General features: G+C 40.6%; 1 protein-coding gene across 3 annotated transcripts; it reads left to right on the top strand.

Moving 5' to 3' along the window:
- The first annotated feature begins 890 nt into the window (after positions 1–890).
- On the top strand, positions 891–24,517 carry LOC135584038 (shaggy-related protein kinase kappa-like). Of its 3 annotated transcripts, none has more exons than XM_065104225.1 (13): positions 891–1,027; positions 3,222–3,461; positions 3,773–3,865; positions 3,949–4,008; positions 4,087–4,359; positions 11,536–11,610; positions 13,713–13,769; positions 13,859–13,999; positions 14,130–14,180; positions 14,261–14,356; positions 22,832–22,915; positions 23,004–23,106; positions 24,130–24,494. In XM_065104225.1, the coding sequence occupies exons 2-13, from the start codon at positions 3,312–3,314 to the stop codon at positions 24,216–24,218; spliced, it is 1,272 nt and encodes a 423-aa protein (XP_064960297.1). In that variant the 5' UTR covers positions 891–1,027; positions 3,222–3,311; the 3' UTR covers positions 24,219–24,494. The 3 variants fall into 3 exon arrangements, with proteins under 3 accessions (XP_064960297.1, XP_064960296.1, XP_064960298.1); XM_065104224.1 differs by having other exon boundaries at positions 969–1,110; positions 24,130–24,517; XM_065104226.1 differs by lacking the exon at positions 24,130–24,494 and adding an exon at positions 23,957–24,003 and having other exon boundaries at positions 969–1,110.
- Positions 24,518–26,244: the final 1,727 nt, after the last annotated feature.

Raw genomic sequence — 26,244 nt, 5'->3', positions numbered from 1 at the left:
TATGTTCTGGTTTTGACAATATGGAAATGCTTATCAGTGAGTGGAACATATTGATACTACTTGCTTTATGTTCTGGTTTTCATACTCATAGGAGTGTTTTTGGTGAGCTGTTTCATAAGTGATAGTGAAATAATTAATGTTGATGGTATAGAAGAAGATCTAAAATAATTTTAATAAAATTTAAGTATTCAAAATTTAACTAAAATAGATTTTAATGGCGATAAAAGATTTATATAGTCGATTTTAAATAATTAATATTTATAATAATTTTATTATTATTATATAAAAGATTTTATTGAATCGGATCAATTTAAATAATAATAATAATAATAATGGACCATGTCCTATAGCAAGTTATAGTAATTTGAGAATATAGCGGCGTGCTCGGGTAAATATAAAAAATAAATAAATAAATAAATAGTGGGAGGTTTTTTCGATAAATTATCTTTATTTTATTAAGTTTATAATTAATATTATCCACTTCAAAAGGTATGATTGATGCGGGCAGTATTGTAATTTACCCTAACAATGGAAGAAGTTGAGCGGCGGCCGACTCGTCCTCACAAGACGACAAACTCCGCTCGATTCTAATCGTGTCGTCGTCGGGCGTCAGCTTTGTGCCGGTATGTGTCTGCAGAATACCAAACTCGCCCACCTGCGCCGCTACCCCGCGTATACCCAGTGGGAATCTACGGGCCCCACCTAACCTAACGTGCGGGGCCCGTCCTTTCTGTGGTGGGAAACGCGTTGCGACACGCCTTTTATTTTCTCAATTTTCTCTCGACGCCATAAAAATAACTCCAACGGTTGACACACCGACGGACTCACCGGTCGCAGATACCCGACTGCTAAGGTTGGAGATGACGAGATTTATGGCGGAGATCATCTGGGTCCCTTTTGGGTCTTTTCGCGGGGTGTAATTATCTTTATAAAAATAATAAACAAGGAACCCCCACTGCTACTGCTGCGGCTACTTTTGGGGCGAGTAAGAACAACCTCCACTGTGTGTGTGAGAGACAGAGGGAGGGTAAGTTACCAGACTAGATTGATCGTGTTCTTGATCCCAAGATGCTCGATCTTTGCTTGTCTTTTCGACGGTTTCTTCTCCAGGTACGCGAAGCGATTCACAGACGAGCAATCACTTGATAACAAGGAGGCAATTGTTGTTTTTTTTGGAAGACTCTTTTTTTTTTGCGCCTTTCTTTTCGTTCCTCTGTTACTACTCAATGATCGAATTCTGAATTTTGACAGACCCATTTTGTGTCCTTTTTTCCCTATGATGAAGCCACTCCCTATCTTTGTTTTGACGATTCTATCTGATATGCAAGTTTCAGGCTTTTTGATCTGCCTTCCTTTTCTTTGTGGGGTGACTTCTGGGGAGTTGAGTGTGTAGAAAACTACAATTTTTGTGGAAGTCCGGTGTTTTTTTTTTAGGGTTAGTAGTGATGTGGTCTGAAGATTTTTCTCAAAATTAAACTCATTTAATAACGTGGCAGGACATGTGAGTAATCTCTCACGATTTTTTAGAGGTGAGGAGTTCGACTCACGAAACCTACTCATGCAGGCTTATAGTATTCCAAGACTTCATGTGCTTGCAATTTGTATTTTTTTTTCACTATTAAAAATTAGTGGATTATCAAGACCTGTTCAAAAAGTTGTATTATACTTCAGAAGGAAATTAAAAAAGATTATTATTATTTTTTTGTTTGCCGTTTTACGGTTTTAACATTTTTTTTTATACTTTTATTTTGAACTCCTGCAAGTTATTTCTAGTGTTTCATGAATCCTTTTTTTTTTCTTTTTAAGAAACATAGGTCATGCTTACTACCTTGGAAAGATTTTTTTTATAAAAGTTACTGTTGTTGTCATCGTATCAATAGAGGTGGTATGGTTTTAGTGGAAATGATATTGGTCTTAAAGAACATATAAGGGAACCAAACCAATTCTCTCAATCTGACGTTTAATTTCATTGTGGAAAATGCATATGATAGTTTAAGTTGCAATAATTGAAGTGTGTAAAGCTATAAAAGCCTTGTTCGCTAGTGCACTTACAGGTATGGTGGTAAGTTTTGGTCTGATCAACAAATGCCCCTTGTTAATGTGCTTTGTGTTAAATTACACAGAAGAACATCTGAACCATCTAGTCGACAATATCATTAAGATTGCAAAGTCCAAAATATTTGGGAAATTGATGACTATGCATTACAAGCAGCTGAATTTACAGCTTTGCTATCACAACAAACTATTTCTTTGGTTGTTCCATAATTAAAAATTTTGGAACTACTTGAAGATTCAGTTGACAGTGAATTATTGTCCTGAATGATCTGGCAATTTGACTACCTATGGTATATTGGTTATGACCTAGCGAATGAAAACTATCTCTTCCCCACACTAAGTGGTAGATGTATGTTGCGTACAATAAATAATAAAGGCGAGATTCATGAAACCTCTTTTGCCCAAATCAAAGGATGTTTCAATTGATGGCTTCAAACACCATTGGAAAGATATGAATAAATACTGGAAGCATCAGATTTTGGGCTGTCAGTCCTCTCCTTTACATGAAATAGATGTCTTTGATAAGCTTGGTTGGCAGTTCTTTTATGAGTGTCGACTACAACCTTTATTTGTCGAAGCAAGCAATTGAAGTAAGAGCTGGCTGTAACTTTTTTAATTATGCAAAGTTAAGATATTAAATGTAATTATTCTCCAAGAAAGCAAGTCACTAATTCAATTATATGTTGTTTTTCTTCTCAGTCACTCTCCTTTTATTATCTTCTTTTTTACTGATTCTTTTCCTACTATAGATCCCACACAGTTATGAATCCTTCTCAATTTGTTTCTTCTATTTAAAGGGCTGTTTTGTGAATTGGTTTCTTGAAGAATGCTTACAGTTACTAGGGGCCAACAGAATTTCATTGAAATGCCAAGCAGAAAAGTAGATTGTGTACAAATTAAAAGTAATAAGTTTACTGAATTTGAGTTGAGATTCTTAAACCAGCTCTTTTTAAAAGCTAAATTGTACTGCTGATGCCTCTTCTGTTAGGAACCTTATCCATGGGTCAGTGTTGGCAGAGAAAATCAGAATTGAATTCTATCTTCCGCTTTCGGTTTTTAATATATTATTTTTTATCCATAGGTTCTAGTTTTTCAAGAATACTATTTCGTTGTGGAAACTCCAATATTGTGTTAGTGCAGACTTCTTATTATTTTTTCCCCTCCAGATGTACAGATTTCCTAACTCAGTGTTAGTTGGAGTTAGAGAGCCATAAGCGTGGGGCCAGAGTAACAGAACTCTTGGCTGTGAGCAATACATGGCATCTGCGAGTTTAAGGCATGCTGGTGTGGGAAGTTCCAGGGTGGTGAACAGTTTTAAGGGGTCATCAAGCTCAGTTGAATGGCTTGGAAGAGAGATGCTGGAAATGAAGTTAAAGGATGCCAGGCTGGATGCAGATGATGAAGAAGTATACTTCAGATAACTTTATTTTCACTTCCTTTGTTTTTTGTGTGCTTGTTGTGGCCCTACCATTGTCCATGAGGTTTCTCTAAATGGTAACGTTTGAATTTCTACATGAAGAAGTAATTATTGTTTGTTGTATTTAAGGTTAATTATATATATATGAGGGTCTTTCTTTTTTTAAAGCAGTGATTTATGTTTGCTTTTTATTTAGAAATGGGAAAAGCTCCTCCCTTTTTTTTTTCCTAAACTAACTAGGAAGCACTTCTTTGTAGTTTGATTCGCTCTTTAAAGATAATAAATAGCATGCTTGTTCAGGATACTGAGTCAGAAATTATTGATGGAATTAGTGCTGAAGCTGGACAAATAATTGCTGCTACTGTTCGTGGCCGTAATGGTCAACCAAAGCAGGTTTTTTCCCCTAAGAGTTTGTGTATTTATGTTATCATCTGACTTATTGCTGGCTCATTGTGGTAATGTGGTCGACTGAACAGGCAGTTAGTTATATAGCAGAACATGTGGTTGGCACAGGTTCTTTTGGGGTCGTATTTCAGGTATCAGACACGTTTTTTTTTAAGACTAAAAGCTCCAGCTACTGCCAATAATGCCAGATCCTTTGGTTTTTTTAACAGGCCAAGTGCAGGGAAACTGGGGAGATAATGGCTATCAAGAAGGTTCTTCAAGATAAACGCTACAAGAACCGGGAATTACAAATTATGCACATGCTGGACCATCCAAATATTGTTGCTCTTAAGCACTACTTCTTTTCAACTACAAATAAGGAAGAGGTGTACCTAAACCTTGTATTGGAGTTTGTACCTGAGACCGTTAATCGTATTGCAAGGCAGTACAACAGGATGAACCAACGCATGCCTCTCATATATGTGAAACTCTTCACTTACCAGGTGTGTGCACTTCTGTTTGGCCAGCTAGGAATCATCTGACTGTATTAGTTTCTTTAAACTGAAAGCTCAATCATATTTAATAATGGAAATAAATCATGTTGTTATTTTGAAATGATAATATAAGTTCAATTTGTATAGTTGCTGATTCAAACATTGTTTGTGTTATTTCTCTCAGTACTTTTTGGAGATTAAGCACACTCATGGGGCCTATTAACTCATCATGCCAGATTAATCTTTTGTTGATTCAAACATTCCTTATGTGTTATTTCTCTCAGTACTTTTTGGAGATTAAGCTCACTTATGGCGCCTATTAACTCATCGTGCCAGATTAATCTTTTGTCCACTGAAAAGTGCCATGTAGGTTTGAGGATCTTGTTTCATGTACTGAAGCATGCCTCTTATGTAAAAAATGAAGACTAACAGCCATTTTGTGTCCATTGCTCTGCCCAGCTAGCAGTGTGGCAGGTAGTGTTTTATTTGATGCTTGTGCTTAAGACATGCCAAGGCATCTGTTGATGTCATTAGGAGTCAAGTGATTGATACCATTGTTCGCTTTCCTGGTCCGTACCGGTGTATCGTTCGGCTGTCGATATGCTACGTACCAAATCATATCGACGTACCGACACATGATATAGTGGAGGGTACCAACAAACCGATATATACCGCCATATTAGTCCCCTGTTGGACGTGCACGTACCACCCATATAGGGTGGTACACCACGGTATGACGAATCTTGATTGATACCATGTGAAAAACCATGACCCTCATGTCTCCATTGTTTTGCCCAGATAGTAGTATGACAGGCTATCTTCTGTTTGATGCTCGTCTAAGACATGCCAAGACTTCTGTTGATGCCTTTAGGAGTTGAAATGGTTGACAAGAACCTGCCAACTTGACCTAAGCAGGACATAACATGTTATCCCGATTGGATACATAAATTGGACCCAGATCAAGCATGCTTCATCATGTGAATGCTGAGGTCAGGTGTGTAAATGGATCCAACAGGATCCTAATTTATCTCTCCCCCACTTCCTTAATGTATGAAGCTGCATAGATTTGTTGAAAGTGATGTGCTTGTAACTTGTTTACCACATAGTTTATACCTTGGCAGTGACGAGTGGGCATTGGATAATGTTAATTATTAGTGCATTGTGACAATCAGCAGTAATCAACATGTACAAATGCAGCAAATATAATGCATCAATTGTGGCTGGAATCTCACTGGCACATAATTGGCATATGATATGCATTACTTAGACCTTATTCTAAATATATGTTGGACAGGTAAAGCATATCATTTGAGCTCAAATTCGCACTTGCATGAGACTTTTTTTTTTTTTCAAAATGAAAAGTCTATTATGTGTGCAAAACTGGAGGAAGTACAGCAGTAGTCGATGTTGCCAACCATGGACATATGAGACTGCTATTGTTGAGAAGACAATTTTGTCAATTTTGGTAGTCTTAAGTGTCTTGCACATACTAGTGTCCCAGTTGAGCTGTCAATGCTAAATTATCTAGAATTAAGAGTTGGTTTTGGCATCCGTGATGTCACGGACTTAGCTGGTTTTGCCTAAGTCGTGCGGCACCCTTGCGTGACCGTCCGCAAAGGTCAGCCTCCCCGAAGCCTCCCATGTCCCTTAGGACCCATAAAAGAGAGAACGGGTTAGAGAAAACATCTCATTCGGGATCCACAAGCAAACATTTCCGAAAACACATCATAGACAATGCAAATTACAAACAAACTTTATAAGCTCTGAACAGTTGCACAACAAAGGGTAAAATGGTCCATTACAGACCGATAATCTCTCACATGTGTCCACATGACACAACCTTTATTTACAAGCCTAAAGCGGCCACCAACCTAACTAAAATGAGACTATTAAGCCTTCGGCCGTCCCTCTACATACTGTACAAAGCATGAACATACCAAAAGACACGGACATACATAAGCAGTACATCAAACATCTTGTTTAGAAGTTTGTCCGTGACATTCTCCCCCACTTATTCCTTCGACGTCCTCGTCGAAGCCTTTGTCGACACTGCAACTCCTCGCCTTTGCTGAGTCTTCAATCTTCTGCTCCAGTTGCAATGTGTCTCCTGGCTCCCAGTTGCTCTCCGCTTTTGCTTTCGAGTAGTCGAACTTTTGATCCGCCATGCTGCTTCAACTCGCCAATGACTCTGACTCTAGTGTGGGGTTGGCTGAGTTGTGTTGATCCCTGTTGGTTCATACGGATCCTCCAGATGAAGGAAAAGACCATCCTTACTACGCCAGTCTCTCAAATGCTTCATGCTGCTTGAACTGGGTGGATGCTTGTTGGAGCTTTAACGAGCATCGTCTCACAAACTTCTGAAGTTTTGGGTCCTTCCTCCACAAAATTTGCTTATTGACTCTTCTTTCACTTAGTTGCCACATCCAAGTAGGTTCGCATTACTTCCGCTTTCGATTGGCATTTCGTTGGGAAATGAAGCGGACAATCTACTCTCAGTAGCATTAATCACCGTTGGTGAGGATTTGACAACTATTGTCTTCCATTATCTTCGAAGGGCCTTTGAGCTTGTGCAGAGCTCCTCTGCTGGATAGATAAGAGAATTGGGGTACTCGGTTTCGCCCATTCTCTTAAGGGTTGAGAAGGCAAAGGTTACTTGACTTCGCCCGTCTCCTCGAGGTTGTACTCCATGCATCGAGCTGGTTACTAGCCTTCGCCTGCTCTTTTCTCACACTTCTGAAGCACTTGAAGTGTTTGCACCCCTTGCGTTGAGTTAGTTACTGTGATTCACCTTCTCAATGCCATCGAACTTCTGGAATGCAGGAAGTTTTCAACCCAACTTGGAGTAATTCTCTCATAGGTTTGGTCGTCTTTGGGATTGTACCGTCTACTCCATCAACCCTGTCGCCTACTCCACTGAGTAGCAAAGGTACAGCACCGCGTACTGCCTGCTTCGTTCCTTGGTTATGCACTCTTGCATGACCCGAAGTCCTTCACTTTCGGCTATCTTGATGAGAAGCTCGTTGACACCGGTCCTACGAAGTTCCTTGGTCTCTGCCCTTCAGCCTTGTCTCGGTACTTGGAGTTTGCCTCTGCATGCTCCACCTCCTCGGCCCCTTTCACGACCAAGCGCTCTCCCTCCATGAGAGCAAGGGATCAATGACTTTCACGGAAGTCCCGCCTCTGCGGTACCATGGCGTTGCCATGCCCATGGCACTACTATCCGTCGCGCATTCATTTTCTTTACAATCAGTAGATATGCCTTTGTGGCAGGGTCTGCAGTACCGAACTGTACCGCCCGGTACGGGCGGTACATACCGGTCCGACAGGTTGCCGGTACGCGGACCGCCTGTTACCGGTCCGAGTGCACTGTATCACTGCTACAGTGCTACAGTACTCGGCACACCTGAGTGTACCGCTCGGTATACCGTACCGTATCGGTACCGAGCCCAGGTCGAAATACCGGTACGGTATGGTATTGCGAACCTTGCTCTGTGGCACTCCTCCGAGTCCACCTTCATTCTAACTGATGCTTGATTTTGGGTAGCTAAGTCCCTCTGGACTCGTCGTCGCTTCCTCGCCCCTTTCGACCCCCTGCTTCAACACCTCTGTGTTCTCCAAGCAGCTCCCTTTTGGTCGATGGAAAGACATACTACAACTCCCATGCATGGCCTCTGCCATCGCATTATAGGGTTTGCACCGATTCTGTTCTCCTTAGCTTCCTTGGTAGCAACGTTCGTTTACTCGACCTTGTCCTCTGACTTGCCGGGCTCCCTTAAGCGAATATGAGCTCTGGAGCAGTCCAACTCTCCAGCTGCTTCGATCATACCTCTGTATGATCAAGTCCCTCCCATGGGACTCACTGGTACTTGCATTCGAACTTTTCCCTTTGTGGAACCCAGCCCCCATATGTTGATGATCAAGGTTTTCATCCGATGCAAAATTCGATGCACACACGGAAGACCCGCCTCTGCAGTACCATGGCCTTCACTCCTTGAATCCATAGCCCTTTTTACCGTCTTGTTGTTCACCGAAGTGGAGCTTCCAGTAGCTCCCGATCATACCTCCGAATGATCTAGTCCCTCACGGGACTATGTTGTGTGTATTGCATTGCCACAAATTGTTCCACCACGATCCGCTGCACCATGTCGCCTCCTAGTGACATTTCTATTACATTCTGATCCTTGTGGGATGAACTCGAATTGTGAACCCTTCATGTGTGGCCTCTGCCAATACATCGCAGGGTCTCTTCCACCTTCGATTTTGTTCGCTCCTTTAGCAATCGATCTTCATCCACCCTTTCTTGGGTCACACCTAGATGAAGCACCGCTCTAGGACAGTTCGTCGCCTAGTAGCTCCCGAAGTCGCCCGACTTCGCTGCAATTAGTGCACCATTGTCTGGATCCTGGGCCTCTGCCCCTACCAGCAAAATCTTCGCCGTGCACCGCTTCCTTCATGGCAACTTGAATGGCAACATTATGGCATATTCTTCAAGAGTACCCGCCTCTGCGTCCTCTTGCCCCATGCTAAGGCCTTCTGAACCCAACTTCGCCTCCGCAAATTGAGTCGCCTTAGTTCCTCCATCAAATGCTCTTCTGAGAAAAGGTACATGTGCCCAGAAGCTCCCTTCGTCTTTGGCCCCATGCAAGATGAGTCCGCTCTGCCAGAATGAAGGACCCATGGAACAACATGATCCTACTCTTGCCTCTGCAAGAGTTCATGTCCTTGACCTCTGTCTAAGGAAAGTAGTGTGCCTCCGCTCCATGTTCCAGCTTCTATGCTGGCTTCCTTCATGCGGCTTGGGTACTTCGCCAAGTTACACCCAAGTTGCTCCGCTCCTCGTTTTTGCATTGAGTCGATGGTGGCCCTCGCGCCCACCATTCCACGGGTCAACCCTCCCTTGAGTCCGATCTCCATATCGACTCCAAGTGTGCCTTCATTTGAGTTGCTTTGGGTCGCTCCCCCACTTGATCTCGCGATGCATCCACCAATGCATTCTCTCGAGCGAGATCATGCGACGACTCCTCGCCGCTTGCTCAGTCCATTGAGCTTCGTGGAATTGTTGTTTGTTGAGGTACTCCTCCTCAACATGTGAGGTTCGTCCCACCTGATTCTCCCTCTGGAGAGCCAGGACTTATCCCTCCTGGATAACTATCTCGTTGGAGCAACATCTCTCTTCGTTTCGGAGACCACCATCCCCTTGGACTACTCTGATCTGCTGAACAAACTATGCATTGTTTTGCCTCCTGCAAACGCACTTGCTAGATTGCGACTCCACGTCAATACAGCCCCCGCTGCACCCCTCTAGGCCTAGCAACATGCTGAACTAGTTGCACCCTTCAGCCTCCTACGGACGTATCCTTCACATGCCGAAGAGAAAGTTTCAATGTTTTATGGCGTCGAGTTTTGGTCGCCTTGGGATGGCCGCGAACATTTCATCGTCCGCATACAAGCCCATGCATGAGTACCGAATTCTTTGAGTTAGCAATTCCCCTCACCTCTGTGTGCTTTGCACAACTCTTTCGGTCGCTGAACAACTCATTCCACCTTGCATGGTCTCATCCTTTACCAAGCGCCTCGCTCGTCTTGAGCACCATCAAGTATAGTTGTCAACGTTGAGCCGTAGCTCAAACTCAGCCATCCCAACCTTTGTGCGCTCCGCATTCTTCCAAGCTTGTCTGTTCTCGTGGTGCCTCTTGCGCGAAGGGTTGGCCATTCCTCTGAATGCTAATGTCAGATGCCCGCTCCTCTGAGCGACTTCTTTTCCCTACATCTCTATGCCCGTTTTCCCCCAAACGGTCGCGCGTGTGCTGACTGCCCTCAACGCAGCCCAGCTAGGTCCCCCACGTTTGCATGCTAAGTGTTTCTATGAGTGCTTGTCCCGCTCTGATACCATCTGTCACGGACTTAGCTGGTTTTGCCTAAGTCGTGCGGCACCCTTGCGTGTCCGTTCACAAAGGTCAGCCTCCCCGAAGCCTCCCATGTCCCTTAGGACCCACAAAAGAGAGAACGGGTTAGAGAAAATGCCTCATTTGGTATCCACAAGCAAACATTTTCGAAAACACTTCATAGACAATGCAAATTACAAACAGGCTTTACAAGCTCTGAACAGTTGCTCAACAAAGGGTAAAATGGTCCATTACAGACCGATAATCTCTCACATGTGTCCACATGACACAACCTTTATTTACAAGCCTAAAGCGGCCACCAACCTAACTAAAATGAGACTATTAAGCATTCGGCCGTCCCTCTACATGCTGTACAAAGCATGAACATACCAAAAGACACGGACATATATAAGCAGTACATCAAACATCCTGTTTAGAAGTTTGTCCGTAATAGTGAGTAGTAACAAATGAATGTTTGGCTTCAGTAGAAGATTTATACATGTCATGGAGACTATGTTTTACATGGCAAGTAAAAGTGCTGTTTTAGGGGCACTTTTGGCTTTTATAACTAATTTATATGGTGGTGAGCTGCAAGTTTATGTATATTAATTCAAGATGAAGATGTTCATGTAATCGTGAGATGGTAGTGAGGCCTGTGAGCATTTGACATGTACATGTATGTGAGAGTCTTAGGAGAACCATGTTATGTGTGATTGATCTGGCTTCATTATTCGAAAAGTCCTTGACGCGTAAACTTGTGCACCATGTAGCACATAAAAAATCCTATCTTGAGTGATTCTTTGGCTTTTCCTGCTGTTGGAAGTTAGATCTACAAGTCATGTTGGTCACTTTGGTGCATCAAGCATTGTGATGTAAGTGCATACAGATCAAACAAAAATTGAAATTATGCACGTAATGATGCGGAAATAATTTCATTTTTGTCACTATGTTTTATTATTTGAAACTGGGATGAGACAAATCCATCAATTTTAGAAAATGAGAAGATTTAGGGTCTTTCAGTGGAAATCTGCAGAAACAAGCCTCATCCCTTCTATTTGTGGCTAGTACATTACTCATTTTGTGTTTCTTCTTCATTTGATATTCTACTTGACCAAAGGTCCATAACTACTTTGATTTTCTTGGCTTGTAAGTGGTTTGGTGGATTAAATATAAGGTTGTTTTGGTCCTGGACCATATTTTTAGCAGAAAATGCTTATGCCCTTAATTGGAAGTCAAATTTATTTTTCTTAGATTTTCTTTGTTGAGCAACTCTGATTTATCTACTACTACTTTTTTGCAGATATGTAGAGCACTTGCTTACATGCATAATGCTGTTGGCATATGTCATCGAGATATCAAACCACAAAATTTACTTGTGAGATTCTTCTTTCTTAGCCCTATTAAGTTAAACATATGTCTGCATATGCTCTATTTATCTATTTCTTTTGCATCCAAGCCTCCATCAATATTTGCTGGTTTCTGCAAACACAATGCTAAAGGAGGAAGTACATACTAATGATCTAATTAATATGCATTTTGTCTGGGCCTTGGATGATATCCATCACAATACAATTGATTTCGCTATTTTAATCCTAAATTGTGTTCTCTTTCCTCTCTTAGTAAGCATATCAAATTAGTAAGTACTGTGACAATTTGTTGTGCTTTCCTCTGTTAGCATATCAGATATTAGAATGCCAAATTGCAATTTGTTGTTTTTACTTCTTAAAATGTTTATCTGATTGGTTTTTCTATTTCGCCTCCTATCAAAATGATTAAACCTTCATTAATTGTCATTGGTCACAAACTTTTGAGATTTCGATCTCATAGACATAGCATAACTTTGATAATTTTGGGACTAAAATCATTCTAGTTTTTTTAACCTTCTTTTGGTTTAGAAAGTGTTGGACCAAATCTAGCCAACATCTAAAAAGATAATATTTGAAGTAAGTATGTTCCTGAAACAACTATTTGAAGAAATGACATACAGACACAGCCAAGGTTGAAATCTACTTTGAATATGTAGTAACAGCCTCTATGAGGATGGATAGTTGTTGACAATTCAGGGAAGTATTTCTACATATGCATAGTTAAACCATAGTAGCTAATGCAGATCTACATTTGTGGATTCAAAACGTTTTTAGCAGACTGAAGGTATGAAATGGTACCCTTTGGTCATTCTTTTTTACCTTTTCTTCCTGGTGTCTCAGCAATTTCACCTGAAACTATTTGAAATGAACAATCCAAGGAACCAGACAGTTAAACCAAGGTTGAATAGGAAGACTAAATTGAACAGTTCATTAACATGATACATCACAGAAAAAAACAAAGTATATCTGTGTCCATAATTGAGGGCACTTTGTTGGGAGGAAACTTGTTGCTGAAAGTTTGTATGTAACATAAGCTCTCTGGCATATTCAGTTGATAGTGATGGATCATGGGGTGGCTTATAGACTATGTGACAGTTATGTATCTGTCTTATTTAAGGAGCAGACACTTAAAATCTAGATGTGAAAAACCCACACAGATTATGGTATATTAGTGCCATGTTACACCTGTCAGCATGGCCAAGCTGTGTTTTGACGGCACAAGAAGAACAAAAAGGGAATAGAAGGAAGACTCAAATTCTGAGATGGCAATCCATGCATCAAATTCTAAATTAGTAGATTTGATGATATCTACCAAATTCCTTAGACCTTATTGGAATATCACCAAGAAAAGAAGCAACTTATGACTTTGTTTCCTACTGCTGGACATCTTCAGCTATTCTCTCACTTCTGGTGGCTGCCAGCAAGGATGTGAATTGTTTCCAGGAAAGGTGAGGCCACACTGAAGGTTCCTGTGCATTGAGCAGAGGCAAAGAGTCCTATATTTGACTACGTATCCGCAAATGTTAGCCAATCATGGTTGTGATTCTTGTGAACATAATAAAAAATCACTGGTTTGGTCAATGATGACAAATTTTCATCAAATTATTGTATAGTTTATCCAATATGGGAATGTTCTGATTTTTCCATTATGTTAGTTTAAACTGATACTCTGACTAATTCCTTTACTCATATGTACCGAGTGAAATTTGTGGTTGTCACTTCATCTATGCATATGCAAATTGCTGCTTTGGGTTGGCTTCCTTTCTTTGTGTTCTAATGGTGAAGATGTGAGGTGCCAATTCTGGGTGACAACCTACATGAACATATGTTTAGTAATAATATACTTCATATGTGTTTACAAAGTTTTGCACTGTTGATCATACATCTGTTTATCTGGGACTGAGACTGACCATGTAAAGCATATAACATTATGAATTCACATGCATAGTAAAGTAGAATTATCCAAGAAAAGTAATGTATTCACAGTGTAGTGGAATAGTGATATTGATGTAAATCAAAATAGTTAAGATCTGATTTATTACTGCCTTATCTACCATTTATTTCTTCTTGGTTAGCTCATTTTGTGTTACATGTTAAATGTCAATTTCAGGTGAATCCACATACATATCAACTCAAGTTGTGTGATTTTGGTAGTGCAAAAGTATTGGTAAGCAATTCCTGTCTAGCTTCTCTTCTTTGTTTTGGGCCTTAAGACAAAACAATGCTCCAATGTGCTTTTATTTTGTCATATTTTAGGTCAAAGGGGAACCTAATATCTCTTACATATGCTCAAGATATTATCGAGCACCTGAGCTTATATTTGGTGCGACTGAGTATACAACTGCGATCGACATGTGGTCCACTGGTTGTGTGATGGCTGAGTTGTTTCTTGGGCAGGTAGTTTTTTTCACTCAATTTAAAATATGGTGTCACAAATATTGTGGCAAATACTAAATACTAAATTACTGTATCTGGTGCCTTAATATTTTCTAATGATTTTGATTATGTGGGCACATGGCTGTTTTAGCCCCTATTTCCTGGAGAAAGTGGTGTTGACCAGCTGGTGGAGATTATCAAGGTAGGATAATAAACAAAGTACAGAAATTGTAATTCAAGTGGTTTTCCTGATACCAATTATATTCTTGGATATGTCTTAAGGTTCTTGGAACACCTACAAGAGAAGAGATAAAGTGCATGAATCCAAACTATACTGAGTTTAAGTTTCCACAAATAAAGGCTCATCCATGGCACAAGGTAATCTCGAAGTTGTTTTTATGTTATATAGAGTTTATCCATTCTATATCACCAAATATGATTGATAATTATTTCTTGTTTGAATGTGCTTGCTGATTATATTCAAACAACTAAAGTGCATGAATGTGCTTGCTGATTCTATCTTTGGAATGACTTCAGTTTTAACTTTTTGCTTGATTTAAGAAGTCATATTGGAAGATGTGTTAAAGGCCTATAGAGGATAGATCTAATGAACCTAAAAAAAATTATTTTGAACTTTATATATTATTATAAATGGTACATTTAGATAGTTTTAGACATCACGAGATAATTTGTACTCATGATGTTTAGTTTGTAGTAGAGATGCAATCAGGGAAACCTTTGTGAGTCAAGAGTTAATAAAAATAGGTAAAAGTATAAGACTTGAAAATATCCCTAATGCGGATTATGGTAGTTTATGAGATCAAAGGATAATTTGGTTAACTAGTTTGTTTAATAAAATATTAAAATAAAAAAAATGATATTCAAAGTTCTTTTCTTAAAACTAATTTCCTTCCATTATATTAAACTACGTAGAAGATGTTGTTACACAGACTTGAACCTAAGACCTATCATCTATGTGCTAACCACCAAGATGTGACAGATATTGAAAGTTACACTTGGTATAGGGGAATTAGGCTAATGTTATATTATGAAATTGTAGAAAAAGATTATTAAATGAAGAATAAAATATGAGATGAATATTTTCAAAAAATCAGTTTTGTTTCGTACTTGAAAGATCCACTGTGGAAGTTATTTAGATGATAAAATAATAAGAAAGAAAAGATCACATAGATTTTTCTTTAATATAGAAAAGCTTATGATGGTTTCTAGAGATTTGTTGTAATGGATTTTAGAAAATAAAAAATATTTTGTAATATAATTTAATATAATAAAAAAAATTGATGATAGAGTAGTGAAACTAGGAGTTGTTCCTAGTGAGTTGAATAATGATATTGTTTCTATCCAAGAATCAACTTTAAGTTTCTATCCATTGATATTGTTAATGATTGAGTTTCCACGATGTAACATGTTTGCTAATGATATTGTTTTGATTGATGTGTTGCGGTTAGTTCTAGTTTTTGAGTTATGAAGACATTCTTAAGAAATAAAAGGTTTTAAAATATGAGCAAGGCAGTATATGAGATATATCTGCAGCAATGCTAATGGAAGAACCGAGGGTGAAGTTAAGATTGATAATAAAATGTGTTTTATAAGTACAATTTTTAGGTATCTTGGATCCTTTATTTATAAGCATTCTCTATTGATGAAAAATAGGATGTTTAAAATAAAAAGAACCTTGAGGAGTTTAGTGTGATCATCACATGCTAAAAGAAATTTTTATAAGACAATTGTGCAGTTAGCAATTTTCTATAGATCAAAATAATAGATAGTAAGGAAACATGTATAAAATGTTAGAATAGCTGAGCTGAGAACATTCAAGTGAATTGTCACGGACTTAGCTGGTTTTGCCTAAGTCGTGCGGCACCCTTGCGTGTCCGTCCGCAAAGGTCAGCCTCCCCGAAGCCTTTCATTGTCCCTTAGGACCAACAAAAGAGAGAACGGGTTAGAGAGAACGCCTCAATCGGAATCCACAAGCAAACATCTCTGAAAATACTTCATAGACAAAGCAAATTACAAACAGATTTTACAAGCTCTGAACAGTTGCTCAACAAAGGGTAAAATGGTCCATTACAGACCGAAAATCTCTCACACGTGTCCACATGACACAACCTTTATTTACAAGCCTAAAGCGGCCACCAACCCAACTAAAATGGGACTATAAAGCCTTCAGCCGTCCCTCTACATGTTGTACAAAGCATGAACATACCAAAAGACACGGACATACATAAGCATTTCATCAAACATCCTGTTTAGAAGTTTGTCCGTGACATTCTCCCCCACTTCTTCCTTCGACGTCCTCATTGAAGCCTTTGCCGACACTGCAACTCCTCGCCTTTGCTGAGTCTTCAATCTTCTGCTCTAGCTACAATGCGCCTCTTGGCTCCCAGCTGCTCTCCGTTGCTGTTTTTGAGTAGTCGAACCTTTGATCCGCCATGCTGCTTCAACTCACCAATGACTTTGACTCTGGTGTGGGGTTGGCTGAGTTGTGCTGATCCTTGTTGATTCCTGCGGATCTTCCAAATGAAGGAAAAGACCATTCTTACTGCGTCAGTTTCTCAAATGCCTCATGCTCTTTGAACTGGGTGGATGCTTGTTGGAGCTTTTAACGAGCATCGTCTCGCAAACTTCTGAAGTTTTGAGTCCTTCCTCCACAAAATTTGCTCATTGACTCTTCTTTCACTTAGTTGTCACATCCAAGTAGGTTCGCATCACTTCCGCTTTCGATTGGCATTTCGTTGGAAAATGAAGCGGACAATCTACTCTCAGTAACACTGATCACCATTGGTAAGGATTTGACAACTATTGCCTTCCATTATCTTCGAAAGATCTTTGAACATATGCAGAGCTCCTCTGCTGGATAGATAAGAGAATTGGGGTACTCGGTTTCGCCCATTCTCTTAAGAGTTGAGAAGGCAAAGGTTACTTGACTTCGCCCGCCTCCTCGAGGTTGTACTCCATACATCGAGCTGGTTATTGGCCTTCGCCTGCTCTTTGCTCACACTTCTGAAGCACTTGAAGTGTTTGCACTCCTTGCGTTGAGTTAGCTACTATGATTCACCTTCTCAATGCCATCGAACTTCTGGAATGCAGGAAGTTTTCACCCCAACTTGGAGTAATTCTCTAATAGATTTGGTCGCCTCTGGGATTGTACCGTCTTCTCCATCAACCCTGTCGCCTACTCCCCTGAGTAGCGAAGGTACAGCACCACGTACTGCCTACTTCGTTCCTTGGTCATGCACTCTTGCATGACCCGAGGTCCTTCACTTTCCGCTATCTTGATGAGAAACTCATTGACACTGGTCTTACGAAGTTCCTTGGCCTCTGCCCTTCAGCCTTGTCTCGGTACTTGGAGTTTGCCTCTGCATGCTCCACCTCCTCGGCCCCTTTCACGACCAAGCGCTCTCCCTCCATGAGAGCAAGGGATCAATGACTTTCACGGAAGTCCCGCCTCTGCGGTACCATGGCACTACTATCCGTCGCCTCGCATCTGTATCCTTTTTCTTCACAATCAGTAGATATGCCTCTGTGGTACTCCTCCGAGTCCACCTCCATTCTAACTGATGCTTGATTTTGGGTAGCTAAGTCTCTCTGGACTCGTTGTCGCTTCCTCACCCCTTTCGACCCCCTGCTTCAACACCTCTGTGTTCTCCAAGCAGCTCCCTTTGGTCGATGGAAAGACAGACTGCAACTCCCATGCATGGCCTCTGCCATTACGTTGTAAGGTTTGCACCGATTCTGTTCTCCTTAGCTTCCTTGGTAGCAACGTTCGCTTACTTGACCTTATCCTCTGACTTGTCGGGTTCCCTTAAGCGAATATGGGCTCTGGAGCAGTCCAACTCTCCAGCTGCTTCAATCATACCTCTGCATGATCAAGTCCCTCCCATGGGACTCACTGGTACTTGCATTCGAACTTTTCCCTTGGTGGAACACAGCCCCCATATGATGATGACCAAGGCTTTCATCCGATGCAAAATTCGATGCATGCACGGAAGACCTGCCTCTGCAGTACCATGGCCTTCACTCCTTGAATCCATAGTCATTCTTGTCGTCGTGTTGTTCATCGAAGTGGAGCTTCCAGTGGCTCCCGATCATACCTCTATATGATCTAGTCCCTCCCGGGACTAGATTATGTGTATCGCATTGCCACGAACTGTTCCACCACGATCCGCTGCATCATGTCGCCTCTTGGTGACATCTCTGTTACATTCTGATCCTTGTGGAATGAACTCGAATTGTGAACCCTTCATGTATGGCCTCTGCCAATACATCACAGGGTCTCTTCCACCTTCGATTTTGTTCGCTCCTTTGGCAATCGATCTTCATCCACCCACTCTTGGGTCACACCTAGATGAAGCACCGCTCTAGGACAGTTCGTCGCCTAGTAGCTCCCGAAGTCCCCCGACTTCGCTGCAATTAGTGCACCATTGTCTGGATCCTAGGCCTCTACCCCTACCAGCACAATCTTCGTTGCGCACCGCTTCCTTTATAGCAACTTGAATGACAACACTGTGGCATATTCTTCAAGAGTATCCGCCTGTTCTCTTGCCCCGTGCTAAGGCCTTCTGAACCCAACTTCGCCTCCGCAAATTGAGTCGCCTTAGTTCCTCCATCAAATGCTCCTCCGAGATAAAGTGCATGTGCCCAGAAGCTCCCTTTGTCTTTGGCACCATGCAAGATGAGTCCGCTCCGTCAGAATGAATGACCCATGGAACAACATGATCCTGCTCTTGCCTCTACAAGAGTTCATGTCCTTGACCTCTGTCCAAGGAAAGCACTATGCCTCCGCTCCATGTTCTATCTTCTATGTTGGCTCCCTTTATGCGACTTGGGTACTTCGCAAAGTTACACCCAAGTTGCTCCGCTCCTCGTTTTTGCATTGAGTTGTTGGTGGCCCTTGTGCCCACCATCCCACGGGTCAGCCCTCCCTTGAGTCTGATCTCCATATTGACTCCAAGTGTGCCTTCATTTGTGTTGCTTTGGGTCGCTCCCCCACTTGATCTCGCAATGCATCCACCAATGCATACTCTCGAGCGAGCTCATGCGACGACTCCTCGCCGCTTGCTCAGTCCATTGAGCTTCGTGGAGTTGTTGTTTGTTGAGGTACTCCTCCTCAACTTGTGAGGTCTGTCCCACATGATTCTCCATCTGGAGAGCCGGGACTTATCCCTCCTGGATAACTGTCCCGTTGGAGCAACATCTCTCTTCATTTTGGAGACCACCGTCCCCTCGGACTACTCCGATCTGCTGAACAAACTGTGCATTATTCTGCCTCCTGCAAACGCACTTGCTAGATTACGACTCCACGTCAATACAGCCCCCGCTGCACCACTCAAGGCCTAGCAACATGCTGAACTCGTTGCACACTTCAGCCTCCTACGGACGTATCCTTCACATGCCGAAGAGAAAGTTTCAATGCTCCATGGCGCCGAGTTTCGGTCGCCTTGAGATGACCACGAACATTCCATCGTCTGCATACAAGCCCATGCATGAGTACCAAATTCTTCGAGCTAGCAATTCCCCTCACCTCTGTGAGCTTTGCAAAACTCTTTTGGTCGTTGAGCAACTCATTCCACCTTACATGGTCTCATCCTTTACCAAGCGCCTCGCTTGCCTTGAACACCATCAAGTATAGTTGTCAACGTTGAGCCGTAGCTCAAACTCAGCCATCCCAACCTTTGTGCACTACGCATTCTTCCAAGCTTGCCTGTTCTTGTGGTGCCTCTTGCGAGAAGGATTGGTCATTCTTCTGAATGCCAATGTCAGATGCCCGCTCCTCCGAGCGACTCCTTTTCCCTACATCTTCATGCCCGTTTTCCCCCCAAATGGTCGCGCGTGTGCTGACTGCCCTCAACGCAGTCCCACTAGGTCCCCTACATTTGCATGCTAAGTGTTTCTATGAGTGTTTGTCCCGCTCTGATACCATCTGTCACGGACTTAGCTGGTTTTGCCTAAGTCGTGCGGCACCCTTGCGTGTCCGTCCGCAAAGGTCAGCCTCCCCGAAGCCTCCCATTGTCCCTTAGGACCAACAAAAGAGAGAACGGGTTAGAGAGAACGCCTCAATCGGGATCCACAAGCAAACATATCCGAAAACACTTCATAGACAAAGCAAATTACAAACAGACTTTACAAGCTCTGAACAGTTGCACAACAAAGGGTAAAATTGTTCATTACAGATCGAAAATCTCTCACACGTATCCACATGACACAACCTTTATTTACAAGCCTAAAGCGGCCACCAACCCAACTAAAATGGGACTATAAAGCCTTCGGCCGTCCTTCTACATGCTGTACAAAGCATGAACATACCAAAAGACACGGACATACATAAGCATTACATCAAACATCCTATTTAGAAGTTTGTCCGTGACAGAATGTACGGGATTTATAGAAAACAAGGTTTGTCTTACCGGTTCGTACCGATGTACCCATCAGCCGGTGGTATGATATGTATTGCTTCGTACTGATGTACCATGTGTCAGTACGGTGAGGCATACCGAAGGCATAGAAAAATGGTCAAAAGTAGCTCCGAAAATTTCTAAAAATAGAAAAAAAAATTATATTAAGATTTTTAAATTATAAACAAATATAAATTTAGCATACTTTAGCAAAAGTAATCTAAATTAGAAAATAATAGTAAATTGTTAGATTATTTACTAAATAATTTAAACTTTAAGATTCAAATGAATTAGGTAATTGGTCGATGAATATATCTGGTTCTATTGTCAAAAAGAACGACGGGACTCCATGGGTGGTGGATCAGGGTTTTCAATCCTACGTATCTATCAATTTGATATGTTTATCGGACCCAATCCCGAAATTGATCCTATGACATAGCAAGGTTCGCAATACCGAACCGTACCGTACCGGTATTTCGACCTGGGCTCGGTATCGGTACGGTACGGTATACCGAGCGGTACACCCAGGTGTGCCGAGTACTGTAGCAATGCTACAGTGCACTCGGACCGGTAACAGGCGGTCCGTGTACCGACAACCTGTCGGACCGGTATGTACCGCCCATATCGGGCGGTACGGTTCGGTACAGCAGACCCTGTGACATAGTATACTGATACATCATATGTCATTAGTGCATCAATGTGATAATGATCGTAGTCGGATCATCGTGAACCACACATGTCTGAGGTAGCTCCTGATGTAAGTACGATTGTAACATATATTAGTGCGGAGCATTGAGAATGTTAGAATTTCTACTTTTGTTACTGATCTGTTGCTTTGTATCATAAAATCGATCACCGTACTGTTACTTGAAAAAGAATGACCAACTATCACGTCGAGCTCCAGGATCTGAATCTTGGGTGGTATACATAAAGTACTACTCGATCCATACACTGCTCTCAAACTGTGTAGACGGGACTATTGACTCCCCGGTGTCGCCACCATCATCGGTCAACGCACTATTGTCTACATCATTGCCATGTCTCCGAACCGAGCAGGTTGTTGAATGCGATTGAGAAGTTGTCTACATACATTTGATTAGAAAGTTCTTCCCCTAACTTAGGTGTTAATTCTCCCTAATTAGCCTCAATTTTGATCCAATCTATAATTACAGCTTTATAGAGTTCAAGAGAGTGCAAATAAGAGAATGAAAGAAATATGTGAGTGAAAAAGTGATTGCAAGAGTAGATGAATTAGAGAGAGTGAAAGGGGAGGGAATGAGGGAGTAGAAAAGGTTTAAAAACCCTTAGAAACAAATCTCAGCCATTGATCGATATCGGTCAAAATCTAACCACCAATCGGTAATGGTTGAATTTTGACCATTCCGACCGGTACAGATCCCGTATCAAGAGATACGGGGTCCCTTGTTATGGACTGCCTGATACAAGACGGTCCACGTGCTGGTCCCCTATCAGACCAGTATGTATTGCCCGAAATAGGTCGGCGACGGACGATGCTAGAAAATATAGAATAACAAATACAATTAGGTGTAGCTCTTTACGAATATATGCCCCATATAGATGAGGCTAGTTTATCAGTATCTGTGGTGACCAGAATTATAGAAAGAGGCATTAGACAACTTTGCTATGAAGGATAGCTTGGAAGGATAGAAGGAAATTCTGTTGTAGTTAGTTTAACTAATAATAATATCTTACACAAAGCTCAATGATGGAAAAAAGATGTTATAGCCAACCACATATACTTGGCCATTATGGCATTTTCTTCTTGTTGTAGTTTCACACTTGATTTCATCTATTGCTCAAGATGATGAACCCCAGCTGAACTAGAGTTGCATCCAAATCGCACCATGATCAGACCAGCATGCATATCAGTGCACATGAGTGAGCCAAATAATAAAACAAACTGTTGAAATCCATGTGGAAGAAGTTTTGACCCATCTCCTGAGTTGGAATGGATGCGATTTTTTAATATGTGCAAATTTAAAAACTTATTTCATGAAACACTGTCTTTCATAATTCAGGATTGAACAGATCTAAGGCCCCTTCGAGAGAATCTACTTGTTCTTTATGGGTAGTTCTATTAGAAATCCTGTGGTCATACTGCACATTTCTGTTGACATATTTAACTGTATTGTATAAGGATGGACTAACCTGCATCATCATGCATCATGAATGCTTGTTGGTTTCAAAAACATCAGCCACCACTTCAAAGAGTATGCTGTTGATTATCTTTAATGGTCGAATAATCTTTGTGGTACTTTTTTAAGTTTGAGATATAAGCAAAGTTCACTGGCCATTTGCTTATTGGGAAATCAAATAGCTTTGTGTATGCAGCCAGTTCAAATATTACTGTTTTTGTAATGATATAATTTAGTACCTCTGGAGATCTTAGTTTTATCTAACCTCTTGGGTGCTTCAGGTTTTCCAAAAGCGGTTGCCGCCAGAAGCAGTTGACCTTGTTTCTAGATTTCTTCAGTACTCACCAAATCTGCGGTGCACTGCTGTAAGTTTACATCAGATTATGCTGGTTATATTTGTCAGATGTAGTGTGCTTGTATGGCGTCTAATATTGAAATTGTGAGTTTCTGCAGCTAGAAGCCTGCTTGCACCCTTTCTTTGATGAGCTGAGAGACCCAAATACTCGTCTCCCCAATGGTCGACCACTTCCTCCTCTCTTCAACTTCAAATCTCATGGTTAGTAGTAAACTTGTTTCCAGCTTTAGCATTAGTAAAGGGCAGAAACTTTTATCACATTCTCTAGCATTTTTTTGCAACTTCTGAAACTTGTGCATGACCCAAGGATTCGAACTAAGATTCCATATTGTTGTGTACTACTGCATACTGCCCAACATGGACTACATGTGACTATGTTAGGCCTAACTCCTAAGACCAATTTGCTTCAAATGACAGAAGTGAACCAAGCACCAAAATTGCTTCTACAATATAATTCGACCCTGCAACTGGCGAAAGCCTGCAAACTGTAATAATTGTGAATACAAGCGCAGAAATTACATTGTCTTGCAGTCCTGGCTGTTTGATACATGCTACACTGTAGATAAACTGGTACATTACATGGTTCTCTTGATGCATGCTCTGCCAGCATATGGAACCCACGCACCTCAACCAGTATTATGATGAGGTGCCTGTTAAGACATGTACCTGCTGGCCGCTGGCCCGGCCGGCATGCAAAGTTTGAATTGAAGTAAGTCATTTTGATTCAACCTAGGAATGTGTAATTTATAGTATTCGCAATAAAGATTTGAACGAATAGATGATTTTTTAAGCTTTCCGGTTCATGATGATACAATTCAAAGACTTTTCTAAATGTCTTTCTGCAGTTGACACATGAATTTTTTTCTGGCCTTGTTACATTACGCTGCTGAAAATAGACATTGTGCTGGATGCTGAATCGTATGAATTAGTTTCATTAATATCATAGAGGAACTTGGAGCACTAGGGCGAATTAATCGTACTTACTATAAGACTGCTTCAGTCCCCATTATTTCTGCGGTTGCATCCTGTTAGCTCACTTGTTACTTTTCAGAAGACAACAAAGAGTCACATGCAACCCATTAGTATTTAGCCATATAGATATTGTCTGACAGGTGAGACTAACCATTTTACCGAATACAATTATTGTTCTTTCTTTCATCCTCCCTTTTTTTTTTTCCCGCCATCTTTTTCATGTTTTTCATAAGCATGTGGTAATCTTGGCAGAGATAAGGGGAATTCCGCCGGATGTTCTTGAGCGTCTAATTCCGGAGCATGCAAGGAAGCAGAGCTTGTTCATGGCCTTGCACGGTTAGCAGGCTTTGGAGCGTAGCGAACATGCTCCAAATGCCTGCTTGTAGAAACTTGGAAGCGGAGCTTCTTTGATGTACCTTTTCTTTTCTTCACCTTTTCTTATTTATCTAGCTTGGAAGGTTTGAAGCCTGTGTGGAGATGAAAATGCTTGTAGAAACTTAAAAAAGTCTTTTTACATAAGAGCATATGTGTATCTTTGTAAATTTATTGGGCCTGTGTGGTGGTTATTTCCGAGATTCCATGTGTGAAATTGTTGCTATCTAAACATGAGTTTTGCCTCTCTGGCTCCTCTTGATCTGAATGCGAATGTTTCTACTTTGTGTGGTGTTGATTCGATAAGGTGAGATTCAGGTTTAGCCTGCAAGTTTAAGAACCTTTCATCATAAGTTTTAGATGGCGTTGAAACGTGTAGAGGTGTCAATCATATAAACAGATATAAATTCGGGATCTGTCCCTAATCATATCAACAGATATTTTATGTTATATACAATATATAATTTATTAATAATAATATAAATAAAAATATACATATTAAAAAAAATAAATTTGATATATATATATATATATATATATATATATATATATATATATATATATATATATATATATATAAATTCATCCTCACCCTTGTACCCGTCCGTCCAAATGGGAAATGGGAAATGGGAAATGGGGTGAACTTAATCAACAATGGAAAAGCACTCGTCATTCTCATCATGTCGACATCCCTAATAATATGGTGGAAAGAGAAAAGATATTTTCTGAGAAATATTTCAAAAGAAATATATTTTTTATTAGAAGAATAATTCTGAAAAGACAGATCTCCTATTTTTTTTCTTTCAATTCAAAGAAAAACAAAAACTATGAGTTTCTCATCCTCGTCCATATGGGGAATGGCATGAACACAAGGGGATGACCTTATCTTGTCTGTCCGTATGGGGAATGACATGAACACAAAAGGGATGAGAATTATTGAGACGAGGATAACAAATGGGAAAGCACTCGGTCGTCCCATCATGTTGACATTCCTAATAATATATTGGAAAGGGAAAAATATATTTTTTAAGAAATGTTCTAAAAGAAATAATTCAATAATAACTCTGAAAACACTATACTTTCTTTCTAATTCAAGAAAAACAAAAACACGATCAAATCAGTTTCAGTTGTAAAACAAGTGACAACTTTTACGTCCTCATTTCTAATGGAATCAAAATAAATCTGAATCGATCAGTCGATGATCCTTTCAATTGGGTACCAAACCTTCCCTCGGAACGAAAATAGATCAGCAGCCTGTTCTCATGATGATTGTCCCACAGGTAGATCATATGTTGGAAAACAACCAACATAGACCCTCTTCGATGCTTCCTGTATTACGTCAACTTATTCCGAAGAAGTGCACAAAATATTTGCAATCTTTATAAGCATAAAAAAGAGTACATTAATGAAAGATAAAGAACAAAATTGCTCTTCTTTTACTAGGTCAATGCATTAAAGAATTAATGAGAGATGAGCATACACTGTTCTCCTGACAAGAACTTTTGTTTTGAAGTACTCAAAACTAATCACAAAAGATAAGCTCATAATATTTATTATACTATGATTGTTAAAAATCTTCCATTTAAATATTGCATGAATGTCTTCTCGAAGATATTATAATGTTAGGTTTTAACATGAAGTTTCTTCATGACATATGGATTATTTTGTGCCACAACAAAATCCAACATTGCAAGCACACAAGATAATTTTAAGAGAACGGGCAGCAAATTGGCAAGCATAAATAATACAGCAAGGGGGTTATCTTCAGCAATTGAAGCTAAAGAAAAAGCCACTGGAAAATGTGACACATGTAGAAAATAATGAAGTATAAATCAATGCAATGTATCAAATAGAATGAGATAAGATAATTTCGATATGAAGCTTTGCAACCTCGTAAAATTTAGTCCAACACTAAATGCATATAGTGCACCTGCAATTACTTGACAGTTTTCTTTCTTTTGTTGGTGTTCAAGCTTTGGCCCCCTTCAAATAAGT

The sequence above is a fragment of the Musa acuminata genome, chromosome BXJ2-4 (assembly GCF_036884655.1).
Source record: "Musa acuminata AAA Group cultivar baxijiao chromosome BXJ2-4, Cavendish_Baxijiao_AAA, whole genome shotgun sequence".
Taxonomy (NCBI): Eukaryota; Viridiplantae; Streptophyta; class Magnoliopsida; order Zingiberales; family Musaceae; genus Musa; species Musa acuminata.
The sequence above is the reverse complement of the archived record's forward strand: the minus strand, read 5'-3'. Positions and strand labels throughout refer to the sequence as shown.